Source organism: Peromyscus leucopus, chromosome 8b (assembly GCF_004664715.2).
Source record: "Peromyscus leucopus breed LL Stock chromosome 8b, UCI_PerLeu_2.1, whole genome shotgun sequence".
NCBI lineage: Eukaryota > Metazoa > Chordata > Mammalia > Rodentia > Cricetidae > Peromyscus > Peromyscus leucopus.
This window is the reverse complement of record NC_051086.1, coordinates 25012585-25034664: the sequence shown is the minus strand read 5'-3', so window position 1 is coordinate 25034664 and position 22080 is coordinate 25012585. Positions and strand designations below refer to the sequence as shown.

Here is a 22080-nt window from a genome sequence, read left to right as displayed (position 1 = left end):
TCGTCCTTGTGCAAAATGGTGTGGCATTTGCATGTCACTGCACAGCCCTCCCTGTGCTTTGAGTCATCTGTGGATGACTTTTAGTGCTCAAGGCAATGTAGGTGCTAGGTAACCGTTGTACAGTATTGCTGAGGGGATGCTGGCAATGGGAGAGTCTGCACCTGCGTAGTTTACTCAGGGTTTCCCCCTCAGATAGTCTCTCTTTGCCAAGAGTTCAGTCTGCAGATGCGGATCTGGTGGGTCCAGAGTGCTGACTCTTAGCAAAGCCTCCACTGTTCAGATGGGTAAACTGACTAGAAAAGGGTCATTTCCTTTTGGTTCCCTGCTGTGTTCTGAGAACACTCCCTTTTAGAAGAAGGGCTATGACAGGCACATGTAACTCTCGGCTTTGGCGTCTCTTTCCTCTCTGAGAGGCTGCAGGAGCAGCAAGAGCTTGGAAAGGTGGCTGGACAAGTGCCTCCCCTGGGCATCGTCTGGAGGCTGGAGGCATAGGGTAAGTTCCTGGGATCAGTCAAGCCTGTCTTCCACAGGTCCTGGCAGGGCAGCCTGCCTCCTTGGCAGAACAGGCTGCAGCCTCAGGCTTCTGGGCACTGTGTGGCTCTGTAAACTGAGCAAGGGAAGGAGGCTTGCCAACGTGTCACAGGCCAGCACCCCCATGGTCACCATCTGGGACCCACTGAACTGAAGAGCCACCATCAACCAATGGCTGCTTCCTCCGCCCACGGTCACACCTTCCTGAGCATCTACCAGAGCGCTTGGCCTAGCAAAGCTGTCAGGGCCCTGGGGGACAGAAATGCCTCCATGGAACCTCTTCAAGCTCCAAAGCCTATAGGCAAGCACAAACACTCTAACAACTGACACACACTACATGTCGCCTAGGCCTGGGCCTTCTGAACTGTCTCGCTCGATTAGTTCCACCCGCACATCGGAAGTGCTGCTAATATTAGTGGGAAGTATTATGTTAAGTACATTATTGTCTCTATTTTGTGGATGAGAAAACTGAGGTACAGGAAGGCTTACCTGGGGTCATGAGGTCAGGACATTTCAGAGCCGAGATTCAGAGTCTGTTTTTACATCTGGTGAGTGATCTTTCCCGGGGTTCTAATCTCTGTTCATCCTTCTGGTGATGGGCAATTCTATTCAGTCACTTGCTCTTTCTGGTACCCAGTGTTAGACTGGTCCATATGTTTCAAAGATGCCCACCAGACTTCCAGGTCACACCATAAGCTGTGGTGCAGGAAGAGCGGGTGTGAAGGAAAGATGTGGAAGGAGGCAGGAATGTCCTGCCGTCTTCACCTCTAACCTGAGTCCCAGCCTCTGAGGTTAGCTGCTTCCTGTGTCAGGTTCAATGGGTGACAGATGGCTCGCAAAAAAGGCCCTGCGGCTTAAGACAAGGGTGAACTCTCTAGGAATTACATTTAACATTCTGTGATTCACAGGGAAGGAAAATGAATCTCAGAGAGATCACCTTCTAAAGAGGCGAAGGAATGACCAACACGAGTCAGATAATGCGCTCTTTCAGCAGGCAGACATCCATGGATTCAGATCCCACCTCTGGGCTTCAGAGTTCAGCTGGTAGAGCTCTTGCCTAGCATGCACCAAGCCCTGGCTTTGTTCTCTAGCACTGTATAAACTGGGTATGGTGGGGGATGTCTAGGATCTAAGCACTCAGGAAGTAGATGTAGGAGGAAGCTAGCCTAGGCTACATGAGATTACACCTCAAAAACCAACAAGTGAGCAAGCAAACCAACCAGGCAGTCCTCCCTGACTCAAACCTACATCTCAGCCATGCCATTGTGACTGGAGTCCTTAGGATGGGGTCGGATGGACGAGTAACGGGTCCATTTGCTACCACACAGTTCTGATGCGGGTACTTGATGTCCTCAGTTACTTCTTTGATGGAAAGACTCAGTAACTGTCATCTTTCCTGACTCTCTTTCCTTCTAACACCAAGTCCCATGCAAGGGGCACAAGGCATGTGGATATTGGGTTATTTGCCCATTTATGGCGCATATACCAGGCTTGACTATTGAATGTCCTCTAACAGGCCCATTTGTTTAAGGCTTGGTCCTACCCTGCAGTATGAGTGGGAGGTGGTGGAACAGAGTGAAAAGAAGTTAGATTGTTATGGGTGTAAGCCTGAGGGGGTTCTGGGACCTAGACCCTTCTTTCTTATCTATCTATCTATCTATCTATCTATCTATCTATCTATCTATCTATCTATCCATCCATCCATCCATCCATCCATCCATCCATCCATCCATCCATCCATCCATCCACCCACCCACCCATCCATCCATCTATCTATCTATTTGTAACGCTTTGATGGTGGCCAAGAGTAAGCAGTTTCCTCCATTTGATCCCACCGTGATGTTGCTTCCTCATCACAGGCCCCCAAAGCAGCAGAGCTGACTGACTATGGGCTGTAGCCTCTGAAACTGACCATAAGGGAAAATTTCTTCCTTTTTGTGCATGTGTGTGTGTGTGTGTGTGTGTGTGTGTGTGTGTGCGCGCGCGCGCGCGCGCACGCATGCAGGTGCACATGTGTCTGTATATGTACATGTGGAGATCAGAGTTTGATTTTGATGCTGGATTTGCTACTTAAACATTCTCCACCTTATTTTTGGGGTTCAGGCTGACCCTGGAGCCCACTGGTTGAGCCAGGCTGATTGGTCAGTTGCAGGGATCTGCGTGTTTCTGCCTCCCTCTCCCACCATGCTGGCATCACCCTACTTTGCCACTATGCCTGCCTTTTTAAATGTGTGCGCTGAGCATTGAACTCAAAGCAAGCTTTTTATCTACTGAGCCATTTCCCAGCCTCTTCTTTTTAAGTTGTTTTATCTCAAATATTTGTTACACTGACTAGAAATTGATTAACACAGGACTACCCTCCCTCAAGGAATAATTTTTAGTGGCTTTCTATTTGGCAACATCTTCTGGAATTCAAGTCCCATCGAGTGTCCTGTACTCCTGGGAGCAGGGGAGGCATCTGATGAGAAGACATGAACAGAAGGCTGCATTACTCTTAGCAGCTGGGTGACCTCATTTCACGGCTCCTGACTCCAGTGTTCTCACCTTCAGAGAGTGGCCTTAGGGTTTTGATGACCCAAAGGGCCCCTGCAGCTCCAAGGTGGCATGCTTTGACAACTCTGGACACCAGAAAATAAGATTATGTCCTTGGCCTCTAGATATTTCTCTAGAAAGCCCTCTCCCTTTGCATGGACCACAAATCAGAAGGCAATCTTCATGCTGCCTCTGCTGGTGAGTGATGTGGCGCTGGAGCCCTCCTGGCCACGGGAGACTGGCTTGCTAAGATCTGACACTAAAGCTCTTGTCGAACTGTCCCGACTCAGCCACGGCAGAGCCGGAGGGCCTTGGGCAGGGGCAGTGTCTGTACGGCGAAGGCTGAACCCTGCCGGAGGACGGCTCCCAGAGGAGAGGATGCACTGCGGGAATAACTGTGAGCCAAGCTCCCAAGGCTCGCTCGCTGGGGGCAGCGCCACAGCTGGAGTGGGCTCGGAAGTGACCCCTGCATGTGCTTTGCACCACAGGAACAGCTGCCAATTTGGTAAGTCAGACTGCAGGATGTCGACAGTGACATTTTAAAAGTTAATTTTATTTATTTTTAAATTTTATTTACTTTGGATGGATTAATTCCACTGTGCTGGGGTTATAGTACTCTGTCATCATGCCTGGCTTTTTAAGTGTGTGTGCTGAGCATTGAACTCAAGTCCTCCTGCTTTCAAAGCAAACTTTTTATCTGTTGAGCCGTTTCCCAGCCTCTTCTTTTTAAGTTGTTTTATCTCAAGCATTTGTTACAGTGACGGGAAACTGATTAACACAGCATCCAAGGACTAGCCTCCCTCAAGTAAGGAGGGTATTCCTTGAGGGAGGGTAAATAAATATAAATATAAATATAAATATAAATATAAATATAAATATAAATATAAATATAAATATAAATATAAATATAAATATAAATATTTTTTTATTTCTTCCACCAAGTGGATGCTAGGGATGGAACTCAGATCCTCAGGCTTGGTGACAAGTGTTTTTTATCCACAGAGCTATCTTGCGGCCTGATTTAAATTTTTGTCTCTGTGTACACAGGTGAACCTGCATGTGTGTGTGTGTGTGTGTGTGTGTGTGTGTGTGTGTGTGTGTGTGCATGTGTGTGTGTGTGTGTGTGTGCATGTGTGTGTGTGTGTGTGTGTGTGTGTGTGTGTGTGTGTGTGTGTGTAAGGAATGGTACAGTATCGGGCTGTTCCTCAGCACTGCCTACCTAAGACAGACTTCTTTGACAGAGTCTCGCCGGCTTGATTGAACTCCCTGACTACCCAGAGAGTCCCACAGATATTCGAGTCTCCACCTCGCCAGTTCTGGGACCACACCACAAGTGTCACCTCACCTTGCCTTAAAAATGTAGGTTCCAGGAGTTGAACTCAGAAACTCATATTTGCAAGCATTTTGCTGCCTGAGCCACCAGCCTGGCCCCAGGTCCTGCTTTGCAGTGGCAAGTGACCGGCTCACGTGCTTGACACTGCAGCCTGGGGTGGGAGACCAGATCCCTTCACAGAGGTCACTTATCTCCTTGGTCTCTCATTGGCCTATGCACTTCTTGTGTGTTGGATGGTGTGGTCAGATCCCAACACCATCTCCTTGGCCCTTTGGAGGCTTCTCATAAAGCATGTCACCATGAGCACCATGAGCTCATGTCCCTCTGAGCACAGATAGCATCATCTGGGGCATGAGCATAAATGGTCCCGGATGACCCTTGCCAGTGAAGGGCAGAGTGGAGAAACTGAATCCTGAAAAAGCACTGACTCTTTCTAAAGCAATGGAATGCAGGACCACTGCCTCTCATGTCTTTCCTCTACAGGGTGTCAAGGTGTCCCCTAGGCTGCCATCTGAACCAGAGGACACCAGGTTGCATCACATAAAGACCGAACAAAGAAAGAAATCTACCTCTATGTTCATCCCAAGATTGGCAGTGCAAGGGTATAAAGAGCCTTGGCCTTTCAAGACATGCTAGAATGGGCTATGAGGCCTTTGGATAAAATAATATGAAATAAGAAATCTGAACCTTGGTTGAGCCCAGAGTCTAGCTCTCCAAGAAGAGCCACAGAACTCTGAAGAAAAAGGTAACTTGGAGCTCATTTTGACCAGCCTAAACCTTTCTCTTACAAGTGGGGAAACCGAGATCTTGGGAGTGAGCCAGGCTGATGGCACATAGGTCAGGGTGTAACAGAATGGAAAGGAAACAGGTGTGAGAGTCAGGACGTGCTAGAACCAGGAACCCGTGAGAGCTGGAAAAGGTCCAGAGCCACAGACGGAAGCTGATGCTGTTCTTCTGATGGAAACGCATAGAACATAGGCCTGAGCATGTTTGTAAGGTAAGCATGAATTTTGAGGCAAACAGTTAATGAATCAATCAGTGATGTCTACTTTGGTACAAGCTGGAGATCTTTGTGTGTGTGTGTGTGTGTGTGTGTGTGTGTGTGTGTGTGTGTGTGTGTGTGCAGGGAATTGAACCTATGGCCTTACATGTGCTAGACAAGCAGTCCACCAATCAGCCTTATTCCTAGGCCCAGGACATATAGGTCATTTGCCCCCAAGGTAAAGAAATCTATCAGAAGGCCAGGGCTGGGGTTAAGGCAGTGTAGGAAGCCCTGGGAGTTGGAACCTGCAGGCTGGAACTCGGAGGGATGGTGAAGGTGGGCCATCAGGGACATGTGTCATGGACAATGGTCATGACTAATCTGCTACCTGGGCTACTCAGCTACCCTGACCTTAACCCTCCTTTTTCTCTAACCTTGAGCCTCAGGATTTTACTCATCCTTCTCATCTTATCTCCACTGTTAAACTCCTTCGATCCTGCTTGAGCCACAGGTTTTTCATATGCAAAATAAAGATGCTGTTCAATACGGAATCTCTCTGAGAAACGGCAGTCTGCAGGTGGTAGCAGCTCTCATGTGGGTACAATAGGTTCCTGTGATTAGACTCCTTTCTCTCTCCTCCCTCACTCTTTCTTTCTTTCTTTCTTTCTTTCTTTCTTTCTTTCTTTCTTTCTTTCTTTCTTTCTTTCTTTCTTTTTTTCTTTCTTTCCCTCTTTCCTTTGATACTGCCAGATTTTAAAAAAAAAAAAACTTTTTAAACTGCAGGACTTCTCGTATCATTTAACACAAGAATTCATCTTTTAAAAATTTTCATTGTACATGTACTGTGTTGCGAAGACATTTCCATACAAGTTAAGCATATTTCCTCTCCTTTCCTCCCCCCCTTCTCATCACCCATTGGTCCTCTTTGTTTCTGACACTTGCTTCAAATTTCAGGACATACATGCACACATGAGAGGAAGCATATGATAACTGTCTTTGTGACACAGACTTACTTTGCACAATCTGATCATTCCAGTTACATCTGTTCTCCTGCAAGTGACAAAGCTTGGCTCTTCTGTGTGGCTGAGCAAACTTCTTTCTCCATGGCTGTGTTGATGGACACCAAGGTTTGCTCCATCACTTAGCTGTTGTGAATGGTGCTGCACTGGTCACTGATGTGCAAATGTCTCCCTTAAGTAAACACCAGGAGTGGTACAACGGCCTCGTACGTAGATCTATCCTCGGTTCTTGAGAAACCTCCACATTGACTTCTGTAGTGGCTGGACTCATTTCCACTTCCACGGGAGATGTGTGAGCACTGCCCTCGGCCCACACTCTCCAGGGGCTGCACCTTAATCTACTGCTATTTCAGCCAGCAATTGCGACTCCACAGTTACTGGCCTGCTTCTCTGTGGCCCACCCAGGTGTCTATCATTGAACAATATTCAGCCATGAAGAAGGATAAAATTCTATCATTTGAAACAAAAATATAAAAACTATCTGTGCTTGGTCCTGCTTCTGAGATTCCGATGGAATAAAGTGGTTGTAAGCATGAAGATTTTTAAAAAGAGATTTTATTTGTACTTTTTATTATGTGTATGTATGTGTCTTGCTGTGGGTTTGTATCCCTGAGTGCAAAGCCTGAGGAGCCCAGAAGAGGGAATTAGATCCTCTGAAGTTCCCGATGACTGTGAGCTGCCTCGCATGGCCTCTTGGAACTGCGAGAAGTTCAGCCATCTCTCTCTCTCTCTTTTTTAAAAATATTTTTATTTTATAATTAATTTAATTTTACATATCAGCCACGGATTCCCCTGTCCTCCCTCCTCCCATCCCCCAGCTTTCCCCCCAATCTGCACCCCTGAGCCATCTCTTAGTTAGACAAGGGGCAAAACCAATTCCACGACTGTCTGATTGAAGCAAGCTGTCCAGAACTGGCTAGCCTGTGCCTCTTCCAAAGTCGGGGTTTCGGAGAGCAGCCCCTCCTGCATTTTGAGGTCCCTTTTGTGGGGAAGGGTTAAGGTTGATAGAAAATAGACAATTGACTATTAGGGCCTATATAGAAGAGGGGCACATGGATGTGGGGGTGGGGAGCGGGGAGGGGGACGAGGGCTCAAGCCTGCCTGTGGGGTGGATAAGCACAAGGACATATCATGTGGAAGAGGAGTCATCAAGATATCAGGGAAGACACATTTCATAAGGTCAAAGGGTAATCATATCGCAGGTTCAGGAGTTTAACAAGACAAAGGGGTAAGCATACATCATGGGGTCACAAGTTCGGTGTGGGTTGCAAAACATGGTTTGCAGGATCATTAGGCTTAAAAAGCAGAAGCTTATTCTTGTAAGGTATGGAGACTTAACGACAATGTGTGGCAATGTGGCTCCTCAGCGTTTTGTTTCACACTCTCTAGCCCAGAATGCTAATTTTAAAAGCCCCAGCCTACAACTCATGTCCACCTATAGGAGACTGGACACAAAATGTGTTTATTCATACAGAAAACTAGCAATTCAGTAATTTCAAATAAACAGGGGCAAGGGAGATGGTTCCCTGGGAAAATTACTAACCACAAAACCACACAAGCCTGATAGCCCACGCTCTGTCCTTGGAGCCTATATAAAAAGCCGGATGTGATGGCGTGAATCAGTCATACTAACATTTTACTGGAGGAGAGACAAGAGTGTCCCCTGGAAGCTTGCCTGCCAGATAGCCTGGAATACATAGACGCGGGTTACAAGAGAGACCCTGCTTCAGTGAGGGGGGAGAAGCAAATGATTTCTGCAAGTTGTCCTCTGACCTTCACATGCCATGGCATGTGACACCCCTCATAATAAATATTTGAAAAATACAAATAGAAAGCTATCAACACATGTAACCAAATGGGTGACCCTTTGAGTTACCAGTTTTAGTCAGAAAACAAAAACAAAATCAAGGCTGTGACTAGGATCCCGTTGTATGAAGCTAACAGAATGAACAAAACTGCTATAGGGCATTAGAACTCAAGACCACAGTTTCTGCCACTGAGCCCCACCCCTAGCCCTGTTTTCACTTTTTATTTTGAGGCAAGTTCTGATTAAATTGCTCAGGCTGTCCTTGAACTTAATCTGTAGTTCACAGAAACTAATGATCTTCCCACCTCAGCTCCCAAGTAGCTTCGCACTGGGCCGGGCCTTAGCCCTGCATTGTCGATGATTGATACTTGAGGCTTATTTGCTAATTATCTTTTAAAGACTGGCTCTTACTACGTTTCTCAGGCTGCACAGCCTTCCTGGAGGCTGGGGCTACAGGTGTGCACTTACCCGGCTGCAGATTCATTGCTCCTTGAACTAAGACAATCTAACCTCCCCATGAGTCCCCAATGATACCTCACACAGGAGAGGCCCAGCTCTGTCCAGCCTACCCACAACCTCAGGAAATGGACCATGGCCTCCTTTTCTGCCTCCATCATATCACAGCATCCTTCCCACATTTTACTTACCTTCCAGATTCTGTCTGCCTTCGCTCTCTCTTTTGTGTAAAAACCCCAAGGAATTCCATACACAGCGAGCAGCACAACAGTAAACCCACAGGTCTCCTGGACCAGCACCCCTTCTTGTCTGCTCTGCTTAGCTCCATCAATGTATCTAGAAGTACCCTCCTGGATGGGTCACTTCAGAGGGCTCTTAGGTTTCCTGAGCACCTACTATGTGCCAGGTCTTGTTGACTCTGGCCAAGGCCATTGTCTTTTCATTTCAAATTAACCCTGAGTAATTGGCATTTGAACTACTGTTGCCCGCCCCTGTTTGCCAGATTATCCAGTCGTTAAAGGAGGATGATGATGTATGTTATTGGTGGGCCTGCAATAACAAAAGCTACTCAGTTTATGAACCACAAGAAGTTCCTTGAAGCTGTTTCTCTGAAATCAACGTGAGGCTGCTTCTGGCTGGGCTGGGGGCTGGACCTCGTTTATAAAGAAACTAATGTTATTTTATTCTTAAGACTTAATCACTCTCTGAGGGCCAGTACCCTTAACCCCATCCCCTAGGGTTTAGGATTTTAACATATGAATTTGGGGCATAAGCATTCAGGTGACATTAGGAGTTTAAGACCTTTCTCCAGAGGGGAGAAGGGCAGAGGTAGGTGTTTGGGATACAGGTGACTATACAAAGGTCAAATGTAGACATCTAACAATGAGCCTCATGCTCAGTCGCTAGAATTAAAGCCAGCCAGCTCTCAAGTCCAGTTAGCCCCGGGCTCTCAGCTCATCCCTTCTGGTGACTCAGTGGCAACCGCAGGGCTACTTTTCGTCTGGTACAACTTAGAGAAGAAAGCAGCAAGTGTGTATGTGTGTGCGCGCGCACGTGTGTGTGTGTGTGTGTGTGGTGTGCGCGTGCACGCGCGCGTCTGTGCGTGGAAGGAGTGTATATGTTTTTGCTTTTAGGTTCCTGGCTTCCTGACATCAGAGTGGGTTCCCTTATCAGGGTGGTGAGGCGTTGAGGGAAGCATCCGAGCAGACTCTCTGGGGCGGGTGTGTGCGTGTCGGCGTGCCTTGCGTGGAGCAGGGATTGCTGTACCCAGCGCGAGGCACTGGAGGAGGAAGCTGTAGCAGAGATCTGAATAATTGATTCTCCAGCAGCACCAGACGCCCGGGAGCGGGCGGAGAGCGTGGTTTCAGCACCCAGGTTGCGCGCCACCGCAGGCTCCCCCCCATCACCAGCCAGACACCTAGGTTGGCCTTGTTCGCTGCCGCCTTGCGCTCCAGAAGAGGGTAGCCGCGCTCCGCGTCGCCGCCTAGGGACTGCGGGGTCTGCCTCGGCCCGCCTCCAGGGTGGGCGGCTGCAGGCGGGCCGGAGCTCCAAACATCCTCGGATTGCGCGGGGGTTGCTGCGTTGCGTCTCGCTGGCTGAGAACAAGTCCTAAGTTGGTGTGGTGGGTGCCTCTGCCTTCGTCTATCCTCCGAGGCGACCGCGGCAGAAGCGCGCCCCAGGATCCTGGCTTCTCCAGTGCTGTGAACCGCGGTGGCCAGGCACTCTCCTGAGCTCCCGCTGGCCAAGTGAGGGACCGAACGCCCAGAGCCGAGCTGGCCCCGCAGCGAAGGGCCCGGAGGGAGCTGCGGTTCTCTGCCCGCAACCTTCTCGGCCAGGGACCGCGGGGATCCCCGGCCACACGCGAGCGCGCGCTCCCACACTCACTCACACACACACTCGCTCTCCCGCACGCCAGGCTGGAGCTGGGCTGCGGAGAGGGTGTCCAGGCGCGCTCAGAGGACCCGTCAGCTGCTGTCCGGAGTGGAGCAGGAAGCTAAGGCAGGGATCTAGGAGAGAGGCTCCCCAGGTGCTGTGCCGGAGCATGGGGCCCGATGAGCTCTGAGAGTCGCGGCCGCAGCAATCAGCCCTGGAGATGACCAGGGGCGGCCACTGCTGAGAACTATGTGGAGAGAGGCTGCGGTGAGTGCTGGCGCGGGACGCCGAGCCTGGGAGGGCCCTGTGAGAAGCCGGTGGGGGGAGGTCTGGATAGGAAGGGGAGGCAGGACGCACAAGAGGGTCGCTACGTGGGAGTGATCACACCTCCCTCGGGGATCCGGGACCGCGGGAGCCCGCGTCCTTCCCTCCCCCTCTTCTCCTCCCGGCTCGTCGCAAACTCAGCCAGCGCCCCCTCCTTCCCTCCTCTTTTTCTCTCCCTACCCCACCCCCCCTCTCTCAGCAGCTCCTGGTCGCACAACTCCCAGTAGCCGGCGCCTGGGTGGTGGTAGGGGGTGAGGGTGGAGGTTCCCACTAAGCTTCTCGTGGGTGGCCAACCTGGGGCTCCCACTCTCCGGTGCGTCCCTGAGAGGAGCTCCGGTTATCAGCCACAGGGACTGAAGATCCGCACCGAGGGTGTCGTGGGCACCAAGCTCCAGCTCCCTCTCTGGTCGAGCCCCCAGGGTGCATAAGGGGGCTGTGAGCACTGCAGACTGCATCCCTCCCCCACCTTCCCCCGCGCTGGTGGGCTGACCCTGCCTCTCCATCTCTCCTCCGCCCCGGTAGAGCCCTGCTGCAGAGCCTCCGGCTGGGATAGCCGCCCCCCGTGGGGGCGATGCGGACAGCGCGGGACAGCCAGGGGAGCGCGCGGGGGCCGCAGCATGCGGGAACCCGCTAAACCCGGTGGCTGCTGAGGCGGCCGAGATGCTCGTGCGCGCAGCACGCCCCATTGCATCCTCCACCTTCTCCGGCTACAGGTACGTCCTGGTTGGTGATACCGGCTCCGTGGGCCTGGGAGGAGATAGGCTCAACCGGTGAGGAGAGAGCAGGAGAGGGTTCAGGAGGGAGAGGGGGGAAAAAGAGCGAGCGAGAGAAATCCAGTACGAGAAAGCAGGAGAGGGAGAGCCCTGTAGCGAGGCGTTGGAGGAGCACCAGGTGGCGCTGCGGCCCTGCACTCCACCTTTCTCACCCTAAATGCCAGGGCTGGAGTTTGCCCCAACTTCCCCCGGGTGCAACAACACCCGGGCCGAGGGGCGCGCGCTTGTACATGCGTGCACGACTGTACAGGCATTTGCAGGCAAGCACCGTTGTGCACCTGGTACAGTACTTGTTTGCGCACCGCCTGAGGACGTTTGAAGGCTCCAGCTGGCCGTGGGCATCTCCACGGCGGCCTGCGGATGTGCGCAGAAAAGCGCGCGTGTCTGTTAGCATGTGCAGCCCACTGCCCACGTGCATCTAAGATTTGGCTCCAGGGTCTGCAGTGGAAAGACTGTGGAGGGGTTGTACACTCCGAGCCCATCTGAGAGCTTTTTGGGAGCCTACCCCCTGCCACCCCCGCACGTTCTTTGCCAGCTCCCACACGCTGGCCGGCTTGCGGGGGTTTGGGGGTGGCGTGCCTACTCTCCAGAATTTTGCATTTCACACGGCGTGAGAGACTGTGTGAGCGCTTGGTTGTGTGCACCCGTGTGTAGGGGGCGGGTCCTGGGGCGGCTTGTCATAGAGCGAAAGCCGGTTCATGGCCTCTCCGGGCAAGGTGGGAAGGTCGGGGCTCAAGTTCCTCCAGGAACCTGGGAGCTTGGGGTCACAGAGAGCATCCTTCCTCACTTTCAAACGCTTGGGATGTATCCTGTAGGGGAGAAGCGGGATCTGCAGCTGGTGGGTGCCACTAGTGGAGCGAGGTTTGTGGCGCACTGGGCTAGCTCCCAGGGGGTGGGGTCAGTTAACCCTCCAGACACGCGACAGATTCAGGCTGCGGTATGCAGGCACCGCCTCTCACGCTGGGGCTGGTTCGGAGTTCGCTGCGCGTGAGCAGGGGGCGGGGTCGATAACTTGGTCCACGCACCTGCGGAGGAAAAGGGTTGGAGATGGCTAGGTCTAGGCATCTGCTTGCGGGTGGTGGTGGGGTTCATGGCTCTCTGGGCACTCAGGAGCTGTGGTCTGCATCAAACTTGGGGGATCTTGTGTGGAATTTTGACCCAGCTGGGGTGGGGGGAAGTCGCTGGAGACAAGAAAGGAGGAGGCAGGGTGCTAGGATGGGCTTGGGGACAGGGATGGAGAAATAGCTTGGATTGGAGTGGTGGAAGGAGATGGACATGGGTCGAGGGATGTGGATGGCATCAGCCATGAGGACTCCGGTGAGTGGCCAAAGCAGCCAGTGCGGGGGCCCTGTTTCACACGGCTCCTAGAGCAGGTGCTGGGGCAGTCATTCCTGTCACCTGGGCCCCTCACTTACCTCTGCCCTGCCTCTCGCTCTCCTCCACCTCACAGGGACCCTAAGTGGCGACCATGGGCAGACTGGGCTACTGGACCTTGCTGGTACTGCCGGCCCTTCTGGTCTGGCGCGGTCCGGCGCAGGACGCAGCGGCGGAGAAGGGTCCCCCAGCGCTGAACATTGCGGTGCTGCTGGGTCACAGCCACGACGTGACAGAGCGCGAACTTCGAAATCTGTGGGGCCCGGAGCAGGCAACCGGCTTGCCCCTGGACGTGAACGTGGTGGCATTGCTGATGAACCGCACCGACCCCAAGAGCCTCATCACGCATGTGTGCGACCTCATGTCTGGGGCGCGCATCCATGGCCTCGTGTTTGGAGATGACACCGACCAGGAGGCTGTGGCTCAGATGCTGGATTTTATCTCCTCACAGACTTTCGTCCCCATCTTGGGCATTCACGGGGGTGCATCTATGATTATGGCTGACAAGGTAAGGCCGGGAGGAGATGGGCTGCCAGGGTCCTAGAGGGTCGGATTCTACAAATGGCAGTCACCATGGTGGCCTAGGGCGCCCCTAGCAACTGTGGGCTGTCAAAGCAGGTTAAGTGGCCTCTGGCCTGAGAACTGTGCTGTGTCTCTCTGACCCAGACGTGAATGGAAACGCCCTTTGCTTTTGGTTCTGAAGATGCGGTTGGTACTCAGATGCAGCTTGGTGTGCCCAGATGAGTACAGAAAATACAAAAGTAGGATGAGGAGTGGTCATGGAATGCTTGGATATCTTCAGCTAGCTCAGAGGCAAGCATGGCAGCACTTGGGTCTTTTTTCTTTTTTTTTTTTTTTAACCAGAATCTCCATTTTTTTTCTTTTGGTAAAGTGACTAAAACTACTTAAAAAATACTAAGGATGGGTATGTGAGGTTTTTAGAAAACACAAAAGGGGACAGATTCGTGTTTGCCTAGACTTACAGGAATGGAGGTGGGAGCCTGAGAACTGTGAGGCTAGAGGCATGTGGGCGGAACTCTACCTCTAGGGAGTAGGAGTGTGTGCAGGGAAGAAACTCCAAGCCCAGAGTGTTGAGGGCCCGGAGGTTTCCTTAGGTAGCTCTTGTGTGAGCTGACAACTTCACTACAGGGCATCCAAAGACTGTCAAATGGAAGGCATTGGCTCTGGAAGATTGACCTTGGTGTGGAAGTTGAATTTCAGAAATGAGAGAAAATGTGTCTGACCTTCTTGACTTTGGACCACAGTTCTTTGAAGCATTGTTTTGAGAACATGAGAGAGGCTTGAAGGTTGAATGGGATGTTAGGGATGACGCTGTGGTCAAGAGGGAAGAAAGTTGGAAGAGAGAAATAAAACAGAAAATGAGAAAGGGGAGATACCGAGTCAGTGTGCTGTCAGTCCACATCAGCCTCTGGAGGGCTGGGAAGGAGGGCCTGGCAGCACCTGGGTGCAGTGTCGGAAGCAGGACCTTGGAGAGCATTCCTTAGGGATCAGGGCACAACCTTTCTCGAATCGCTGCTGTGTTCATCTAATCGCTTCCACTCTGCTCAGTGCATCCTCCTCTGGGGACTGTGTAAATTCTCCCAGGTCCCCTGGGCCGTGGCACATGCAGTGAAAACAGACACTGATGCAGTATCTAAGTGAACACTGGTTTCAGATGGTCCTCTGTCTGGCAGGGTCTCATGGGAGGTGAGCAGTCTCAGCCACCTCTCTGTTTTGGAGGCACCTTTCTGGTATAATGAAAGCAGGGCATGGCTGGACTCCGCTTACAGTGGGTGGGCCATGTCAGAACTGCAGAGGGCGTTAGGGTTATTAAAACACCCGAAACTCCAGACAGAGTGGCCGAAGCATGTGGCTGGTAAGAGACTTCACCAAAAACACACGCTGGGGAATGAAAACAGAATCCTGCTTTTCTGGTCTCAAGCTGTGATCTAGGGAAACTAAACCTAACCTCTAACATTATCATTCCTTATTTAAGAGGGACAGACATTTGGTTGATTGTACACGAGGCACCAGGCCATGGGGGAGGGGCAGTGAATCAGCTCAGAGGGCTTGTTCAATTAAGAAGAGGCCACCCTATTTAGCAGAAGGGAAAGGGGATTAGATTGTGAAATCTATTATCATTGATCTTTCCTTTTTAAAAGTTTTGATTATAGAAGCAAGGCATAAAAATGAATAGGAATTGCAGGGCATGTACAGGAAAAAAATTGGGTAAGAAGGCATATGCCTTTGATCCCAGCATTCAGAAGACAGATCTCTGTGAGTTCCAGGCTAGTCAGGGCTACACAGTGAAAGACATCAGAGAAACTCTGCTACCAGGTGATCTGGGAGGGTGGTTTGAGGTTGGGAGGGTTGGGTAGCTTTCTGGCTTTTTCTTCTGACTATGAGCTGGCAAGTGTTTGGGGCAGGTTCTCCCTCACACAGTACAGGTGGAAAAGTGGGTACGGAGAGGATCCCAGTGTGAGCACTCCTTGGTACACTATGTCTTTGACTACCAAGGAACCTTGATCGGTAAAATGGTGGTCTCTGTCTAGCTAGTTCAGCCACTGTGCCTCCCTTGAAACTGAGTTTTGAGAAGTCAGAGGAATGGGTGTGTGTGTGTGTGTGTGTGTGTGTGTGTGTGTGTGTGTGTGTGTGTGTTTTCTCCTGGGGTGAAATTGCCTTTTGGAGATGTGGTTAAAATTGTGTTTAAGTGAACAGAAACATGTGCTTAAGAGTAAAGGAAAAAAAAAGACCCAGGAAATGGTAAGACGATGGTGTGAAAAGACATTTCCAGAGAAGACAAGATTAGAGAGAGATTGAAGAGCAAGAGAGAGGAGAGGGCTGAAGTGTCCATTGTTAGCACCTCGTAGGGGCTGGCTTCTCCTCACTGAACTGGTGCTCTCCAGAGCTGGCCTAGGAGAGATTTCCAATTGTAGAACGGGAGATGAGTCACGATGGCAGGATGTCACTGACACCACTGGGATCATGCGGGTCTCATGTAGAGGAGGAGCAGGTGATATGGGGAGGAGTGGGTTTGGAGAAACCTGTGTGTGTTTAAAAAGGAAAGAAGTTGTCTGAAATGCAATCAGCCTTTCTTTCATTAGGAATGCATAAGTTTGGCTTGTCTCTTTACCACCTGTTTGGGTTACTGCTTAACATTCAGTGGACTTTATTTAGCTTTATGGAACTAGTCATAAGATGTTGTCTAAAACTGCCTTGCTTAGGCATGCTGACAGTATTGTGACCAGAAAGATGACAGTATTGTGACCTCTCCAGACTGACAAGACTCCATAAAGGGATTCCAGTTGGGTAATGTCACCCAGAACATACCTATGTGTTCTTACTTCTGACTTGACAGTGTGATAATAGTTGATTATCAGCTAAAAGGAACACACACACACACACACACACACACACACACACACACACACACACACACAAGCACATGTGTACACAGGAATTCACACACTTAAGCCTTCAGCACACTTTTTACCTATCTCTCAGTCTACTTGACCTTTGAACAAAGCTTTAGACCAGTGGTTCTCAACCTTCCTAATACAATTCCTCATGTGGTGACCTCCAACTATAAGGTTATTTTGTTGCCGTAATTTTGCTATGAGTCATAATGTAAATACCTGCATTTTCTAATGGTCTTGGGTGACCTCTGTGAAAGGGCCATTCACCCCTAAAAGGAGTGGAGAGCACAGGTTGATAACCACTGCTCTCAGCTAGGGGCAATGCTGTCAAGTGGCAGGTGTTTGGGTGTTATTTTAATTTACCGTGGTGTTGATTTGGGTGGTATCCGTGGGTGGTCTTGCAATATCATTAAATTGGAGGTGAGCATTGGTGTTGATGACCTCTCGCCTCCTCGTGGCTTGTCCAAGAGAAACAGACTCTTGCTGCACAGGAAACCCAGCAAGTTGATTAGACCTTTACATCTCTGCTCACCATCCTTGAATTCCCTCTCCCCCTGGTCCGCCCCCTGGTGGAAAAGGCTGGGTCCATATTTTACCTACATCTATCCATGCCAGTCACTGTGTGGATTTTGTTTGGTATGTTTATTTTTAATTATTTATTTTAAGAGTCACCAAAGGATTTATTTATTTTACTTTATGTATGTGATTGTTTTGCTAGCATGCATGAATGTTTATCACATGGATGCCTGTTGGGTCCCCTGGAACTAGTTGTGAGCCACCCTGTGGGTGCTGGGAATAGAATCTGGGTCTTCTGCAAGGGTAACAAGTCCTTTTAGCTGCTGAGCCAGCTTTCCAGCCAGCCCTTGTATGTTTATTTTAAATGTGTGTGTGCATGTGTGTACGCAGCCGCATGTGGAGGTCAGAGGAACCCTTGGGTATTGTTCCTCACGAGCCACCAACCTCCTCTTCTAAGAATATAAGTCTTTGAGGGAAGATTTAAAAAAGTATTTATGTGTATACGTATTCTTGCAATAATGAATTCTTCTCCATAGACACTATAAAAATAATATCTTTTCATTGTAGAACACTTAGGAAGTACATTAAAGTTTAAGGAAGAAAATAAAAAGCTCACCATAAATTTTATCAGTGGGATTAACTTAGGCAACATGTAGATGTCTTCCTTCTAATAACAGTTTGTTGGGTTATAATGTCAGAATTATACTTCTTAAAATTTTTTTTCGAGTCAGGGTTTCTTTGTGTAGCATTGGCTGTCCTGAAACTAGTTCTATAGAACAGGCTGTCCTCGAACTCAGAGATCCTTCTCTGCCTCTGAGTGCTGGGATTAAAGGCATGTACCACTACTGCCTGGTGAATTATACTATTTTTATGTTATTATTTTTTGTATTTTACATTCCGGAATTTTTGGCCAGAAGACTCAAGTATCTTCAGTTCTGGAAAAATCTCTGGCCTGTCTGCCGGATACTTTCTCTCCTGTCTTGGTTATTTCCACTATCTTGAACTGTCCTTTCTTCATTGTGTACATGTATAATTCTATGCAGCAATTTCCCAACCAAGCCTTCCTATAGCTGACTTATTTTTATATTTTTTGAGCTTTTTTTCAGAGCAATTATATTTTATTTTTAATTGAGATAGAATTATATCACTTCCTTTCCTCCCTTCAGCCCCTGGTACTTCTTACCTTCTCCTTACCCCTTCCACATTCTTCCTTAATTGATAGTCACCCTTACTTTGATTATCTTTGCTACATACATACAAACATACATACATACATACATATGTATGCAAAATATATATAAATAGACCGTGTTGAGTCAATTTTTGTTGTTTGTGTGTATATGGTTTCATGACTGGCCACTCTGAGTTGGACAACCAATAAGGGTCTCATGAACCCTGAGTGGCCTGAACCTTGTTATATAGTTCATCAATGAGCTCAAACTTCTGATCCTCCTGCCTCTACCCACCAAGTGCTGAGATTATGTGCAGCTGACAAATGTCCAGTTTATGTGGCACTAGAGGCAAGCGCTCTACCAATTGAGGGACAGCCCCAGCCCCTGGTCTTAAGAATTTCTTCTGCCTCATATCTGTAAGGGAGTGTGCTTTTATTTATTTATTTATTTATTTATTTATTTATTTAATTATTTATTTATTTATTTATTTATTTATTTATTTATTTATTTATTTATTTTTCCCTGTGGTGTTGGGGATGAGAGCCAGGGCCTTACATGTGCTAGACCAGTGCTCTCCTGTCAAGCTTCACCCCAGACCTGGGTTTGTAAACCAGAATTCCCATCAACAACTCCGTCAGGAACATTTCCTTTTCTCTCCATGGCTTTTGTGTAGGCTGGACCGGTCTATGTTGGTGACTTCCTTATGGCTCCTTGACACAGGCAGGGGCCTCCTGAGATGCAGCTCTTAGAGCATGGTGTGGCTGTCCCAGCCTGGTTCATGGAGAGTGGCACAATCTCGCTGTGTTTATCCCTTCTCCTTGGGTGGGTGTTAGTACCTGTGTTCACACGGTTGTGTTGGATCCATTTCTCCATGGGCCTCACGGCTTCCATCTTCCTATATGAAACTGAGAAGTCTGATCTTCCCTTTCTTTTCTTCTTTGGTCCCTTTTTCTGGTGTTGGGGATGGAAAGCCTAAGTGCTCAGCCTGTGCTCTGCCACTGAGCTGCACCATGGTTCCAGCTTTCATCTGTCAATTCATGTAATTTTAGGGGCTCCTCTTTATCTTTTCTTTTTTTTTTTTGAGACAGGGTTTCTCTGTGTAGCTTTGCACCTTTCCTGTGCTCGCTCTGTAGACCAGGCTGGCCTCGAACTCACAGAGATCTGCCTGCCTCTGCCTCTCGAGTGCTGGGATTAAAGGCGTGTGCCACCACTGCCCAACTATCTTTTGTCTTTTAAGTAACTATATATATATATGTATATATATATATATATATATATATATATATTAGTGTATGTGTGCATGGGTGTTCATGTAAGTGTGTTCATGTATGTGTATGCATGTGTGAGAGCGTGTGTGCTTGTGAGAATGTGTATACATGTGTGGGTGTGAGAGTGTGTATGTGTGTGTGTGCATGAGCGTGTGAGAGTATATGTGTGAATGCATGTGTGCATGCATTTGTATGTGCCATGGTATGTATGTGGAACTCAGAGGAGAATTTTTCAGAAGTTGATTCTCTCTCACCTTATTTCTACCACAGTGCATATTTCAGAAAAGAGGTCCAGAGCTTCCAGCTGATGCTCCTGTCTCTGTCTCCTTTCTCTCCTCCCCATCTTCTTGTGGGAGTGTTGGGATTACTGATGTGCACATCAGGCTTTTCACATGGGTTCTGGGGAGTGGATCTCAGGCCCGCAGGATATGTGGCAAATGCTGACTTGGCTCCCTGGCCCAGCCCTCTGTACTAATGATCTTTGATTTCTTGTTTTTCTTTAATTCCTAAGCAATACTATACCAATAAAAAATGGAAGACTTCTGTATAAATTTTGTGTCTTAGGAGCAGCAGAAGGAAGAGACTTGAATGTGTTCCCTCTGGCTTTGAGCTAGTTTTATTTCCTAACCGGCTTTAACTTGATTGTACATTCTTGGGATTTTTCCTTATCGTGAACTGGATGTTTAGGTTTGATTTTAAAAGGCTGCAGAAGGTTTGTGCTATAATCGGCAGAGTTGCTGCTCCTCTGTCCCCACATCGACACAGTCACTTTGGGTCATGGGTGTGCTGCCTGCTGTCCCTATGCTTCGGATACGTGGCAAATGTTTGTTGATTGAATGAATTACGCCATTGGTTTTGATTCCAGCTTGATGCTGCTTCCGGATGGACAAACATGTCACACTATGTTTCAGGGCTCTTTTTGTTCCTTAAGTGTGGACTGATCTCATACATGTGTGCCAACTCTTTTTCTCTCTTTAGCAGGAGATAATTATTAGCCATCCTGGGTACTAGCATGAATTAGGGGTTGCACATGAAACCCCCTGGAGCTGCGCTAAGTGACAGCTCAGTGGTAGGCGGAGGAAGTTGGTCCTCTTGCAACCTGGCAGCTCCTGAGTTGGCTGTGAGTGATGGGCCATTAAACACCCAAGGCTCAGGAACAGGGCAGACATGCAGATCTGAGTGGTGGAGGAGGCCACTCAGCGGCTGCTGCGGCATCGGCAAGGAGCTGGGGAGGGTGGGAAGCCTACCTCCAGCCGCATGGAGAAGGCATGTCAGAGGCAGTCATCCACTCCCACCCACGTAAATCAGCAGGGAGCAGCAGCAGCAGCAGCATCTCAGAAGGCCTGACTGACTCTCCACACAGCCCTGCAGCTTCTTGGGAATGGCTTTGACCCTTCATGGCTGTGGTTTCATGGTTTGAGGGTTGTGTGTGTCTTCCTAGTCTCAGATGGAAAGCAGTGCTCCAGACAGAGGGAGTGGGGTTAGGGAGAGGGAGAGTGGAGGAACAGGACTGAATCTTGGGTCGCAATGAGCGAGTCAGGGGCATCTACTGACTCATCTTGCAACGAGGTCATCGCATAAAGGAGTGGTTATAAGGCCATTAACTGGTGCTGCACTCACACCTCCACAGCCTTTATCTTTCCAATTTCAATTAGTTACCAACACTTTAAAGTTTAAATCACAGCTTAAAAAAACTCGAAGGCCTGGCCACACTGCCGCTTCTCCATGGCAACTGCTGGCTAGATAAGGCATCCTCCCCACCTCTCCGTTTGACAGGACAGGCGCCCTCTCTCTCGAGGTCCCTCTCCCCACTTCCCTGCTTTGTGATGACGTTGTTTCTGAAGGCTTTGGGAATTGAGACCTGATGCTTGTGAAGAAAATAGCCACACCCCACTAATATTTCCTCCCTCCCTCCTTCCCTTCCTCTCCTCATTCCTTCCTCCCTTCCTGCCTGCCTTTCACTTTTCCCTTTCTTTATGGGAGAGAACATGTGCATTGGATAAGGGCTCATGTGCTTGTACATACAAAGGCCAAGGCCAGAGGAGACGGTCGGATGGCCTGCTCTGTTACACCAGCTCTTCACCTTGTCCTCCTTAGGCAAGGCCCCTTGCTGAATCTGGAGCTCACAGTTTTGCCTGGACTGGAAGGCCATCAACTCTGTGGAGCCTCTTGTCTCCCTCTGCTCCCCCCAGTGCTGGGGTTATCGGTGCGGCTATGTAGGTGCTAGGGACTGGAACTCAGGTCCTCACGCTTGCGCAGCAAGTGCTCTCGCCCACGGGGCCGGCTCCCTCAGGGGCTGCTCCTTCGTGGAGTGTGTGTGGTCACCTTGACGCTGTTGTTAATCCCCAGAGGCAGTTGTCTGCCTGTTGCAGACCTTCTGCCTTTCTCTGCACAGTGCTCTGGGTGCTGCTACTAAGTAGCTTGAGTTGGAGCATCTCAGAGAACCGTGGGCCAAGAGTCTGAGAACCCGAGTTCCATCCCCACATACCTGTGTGGCCTCGGGACACCCCTTCATCTTTTTCAATCTCCTGCTCTTCTTTGGCAAAATGAGAGTCTTAGTGACATCATCTCTAAGTCCCTTCTAGCTCTGGAATTTTTCTCTGCCTTCAGGGAAGGCTTCAAGAAGTTCACCAAAATGAGACTTGTGACACTGGGGGCAGAAGGTGTCTGTCTTAATCTTTTAGAGAATGCTGTGACCGAATGAT

The 22080-nt window shown here is 49.4% G+C and overlaps 1 protein-coding gene across 2 annotated transcripts in view; it reads left to right on the top strand.

Annotated features, from left to right (window-relative positions):
• The first annotated feature begins 9994 nt into the window (after nt 1-9994).
• Grin2a (glutamate ionotropic receptor NMDA type subunit 2A) overlaps nt 9995-22080 on the top strand; it is a 437010-nt gene continuing 424924 nt past the window's right edge. Inside the window, exons 1-3 of one of the 2 annotated variants that reach the window (XM_028872877.2) lie at nt 9995-10799; nt 11379-11569; nt 13080-13511. In XM_028872877.2, the coding sequence (XP_028728710.1) occupies nt 13098-13511 (414 nt within the window). In that variant the 5' untranslated portion in view covers nt 9995-10799; nt 11379-11569; nt 13080-13097. Of the gene's footprint in view, nt 10800-11378; nt 11570-12856; nt 12947-13079; nt 13512-22080 lie in introns of those variants that run through there. The other variant, XM_028872878.2, reaches the window with a different exon arrangement.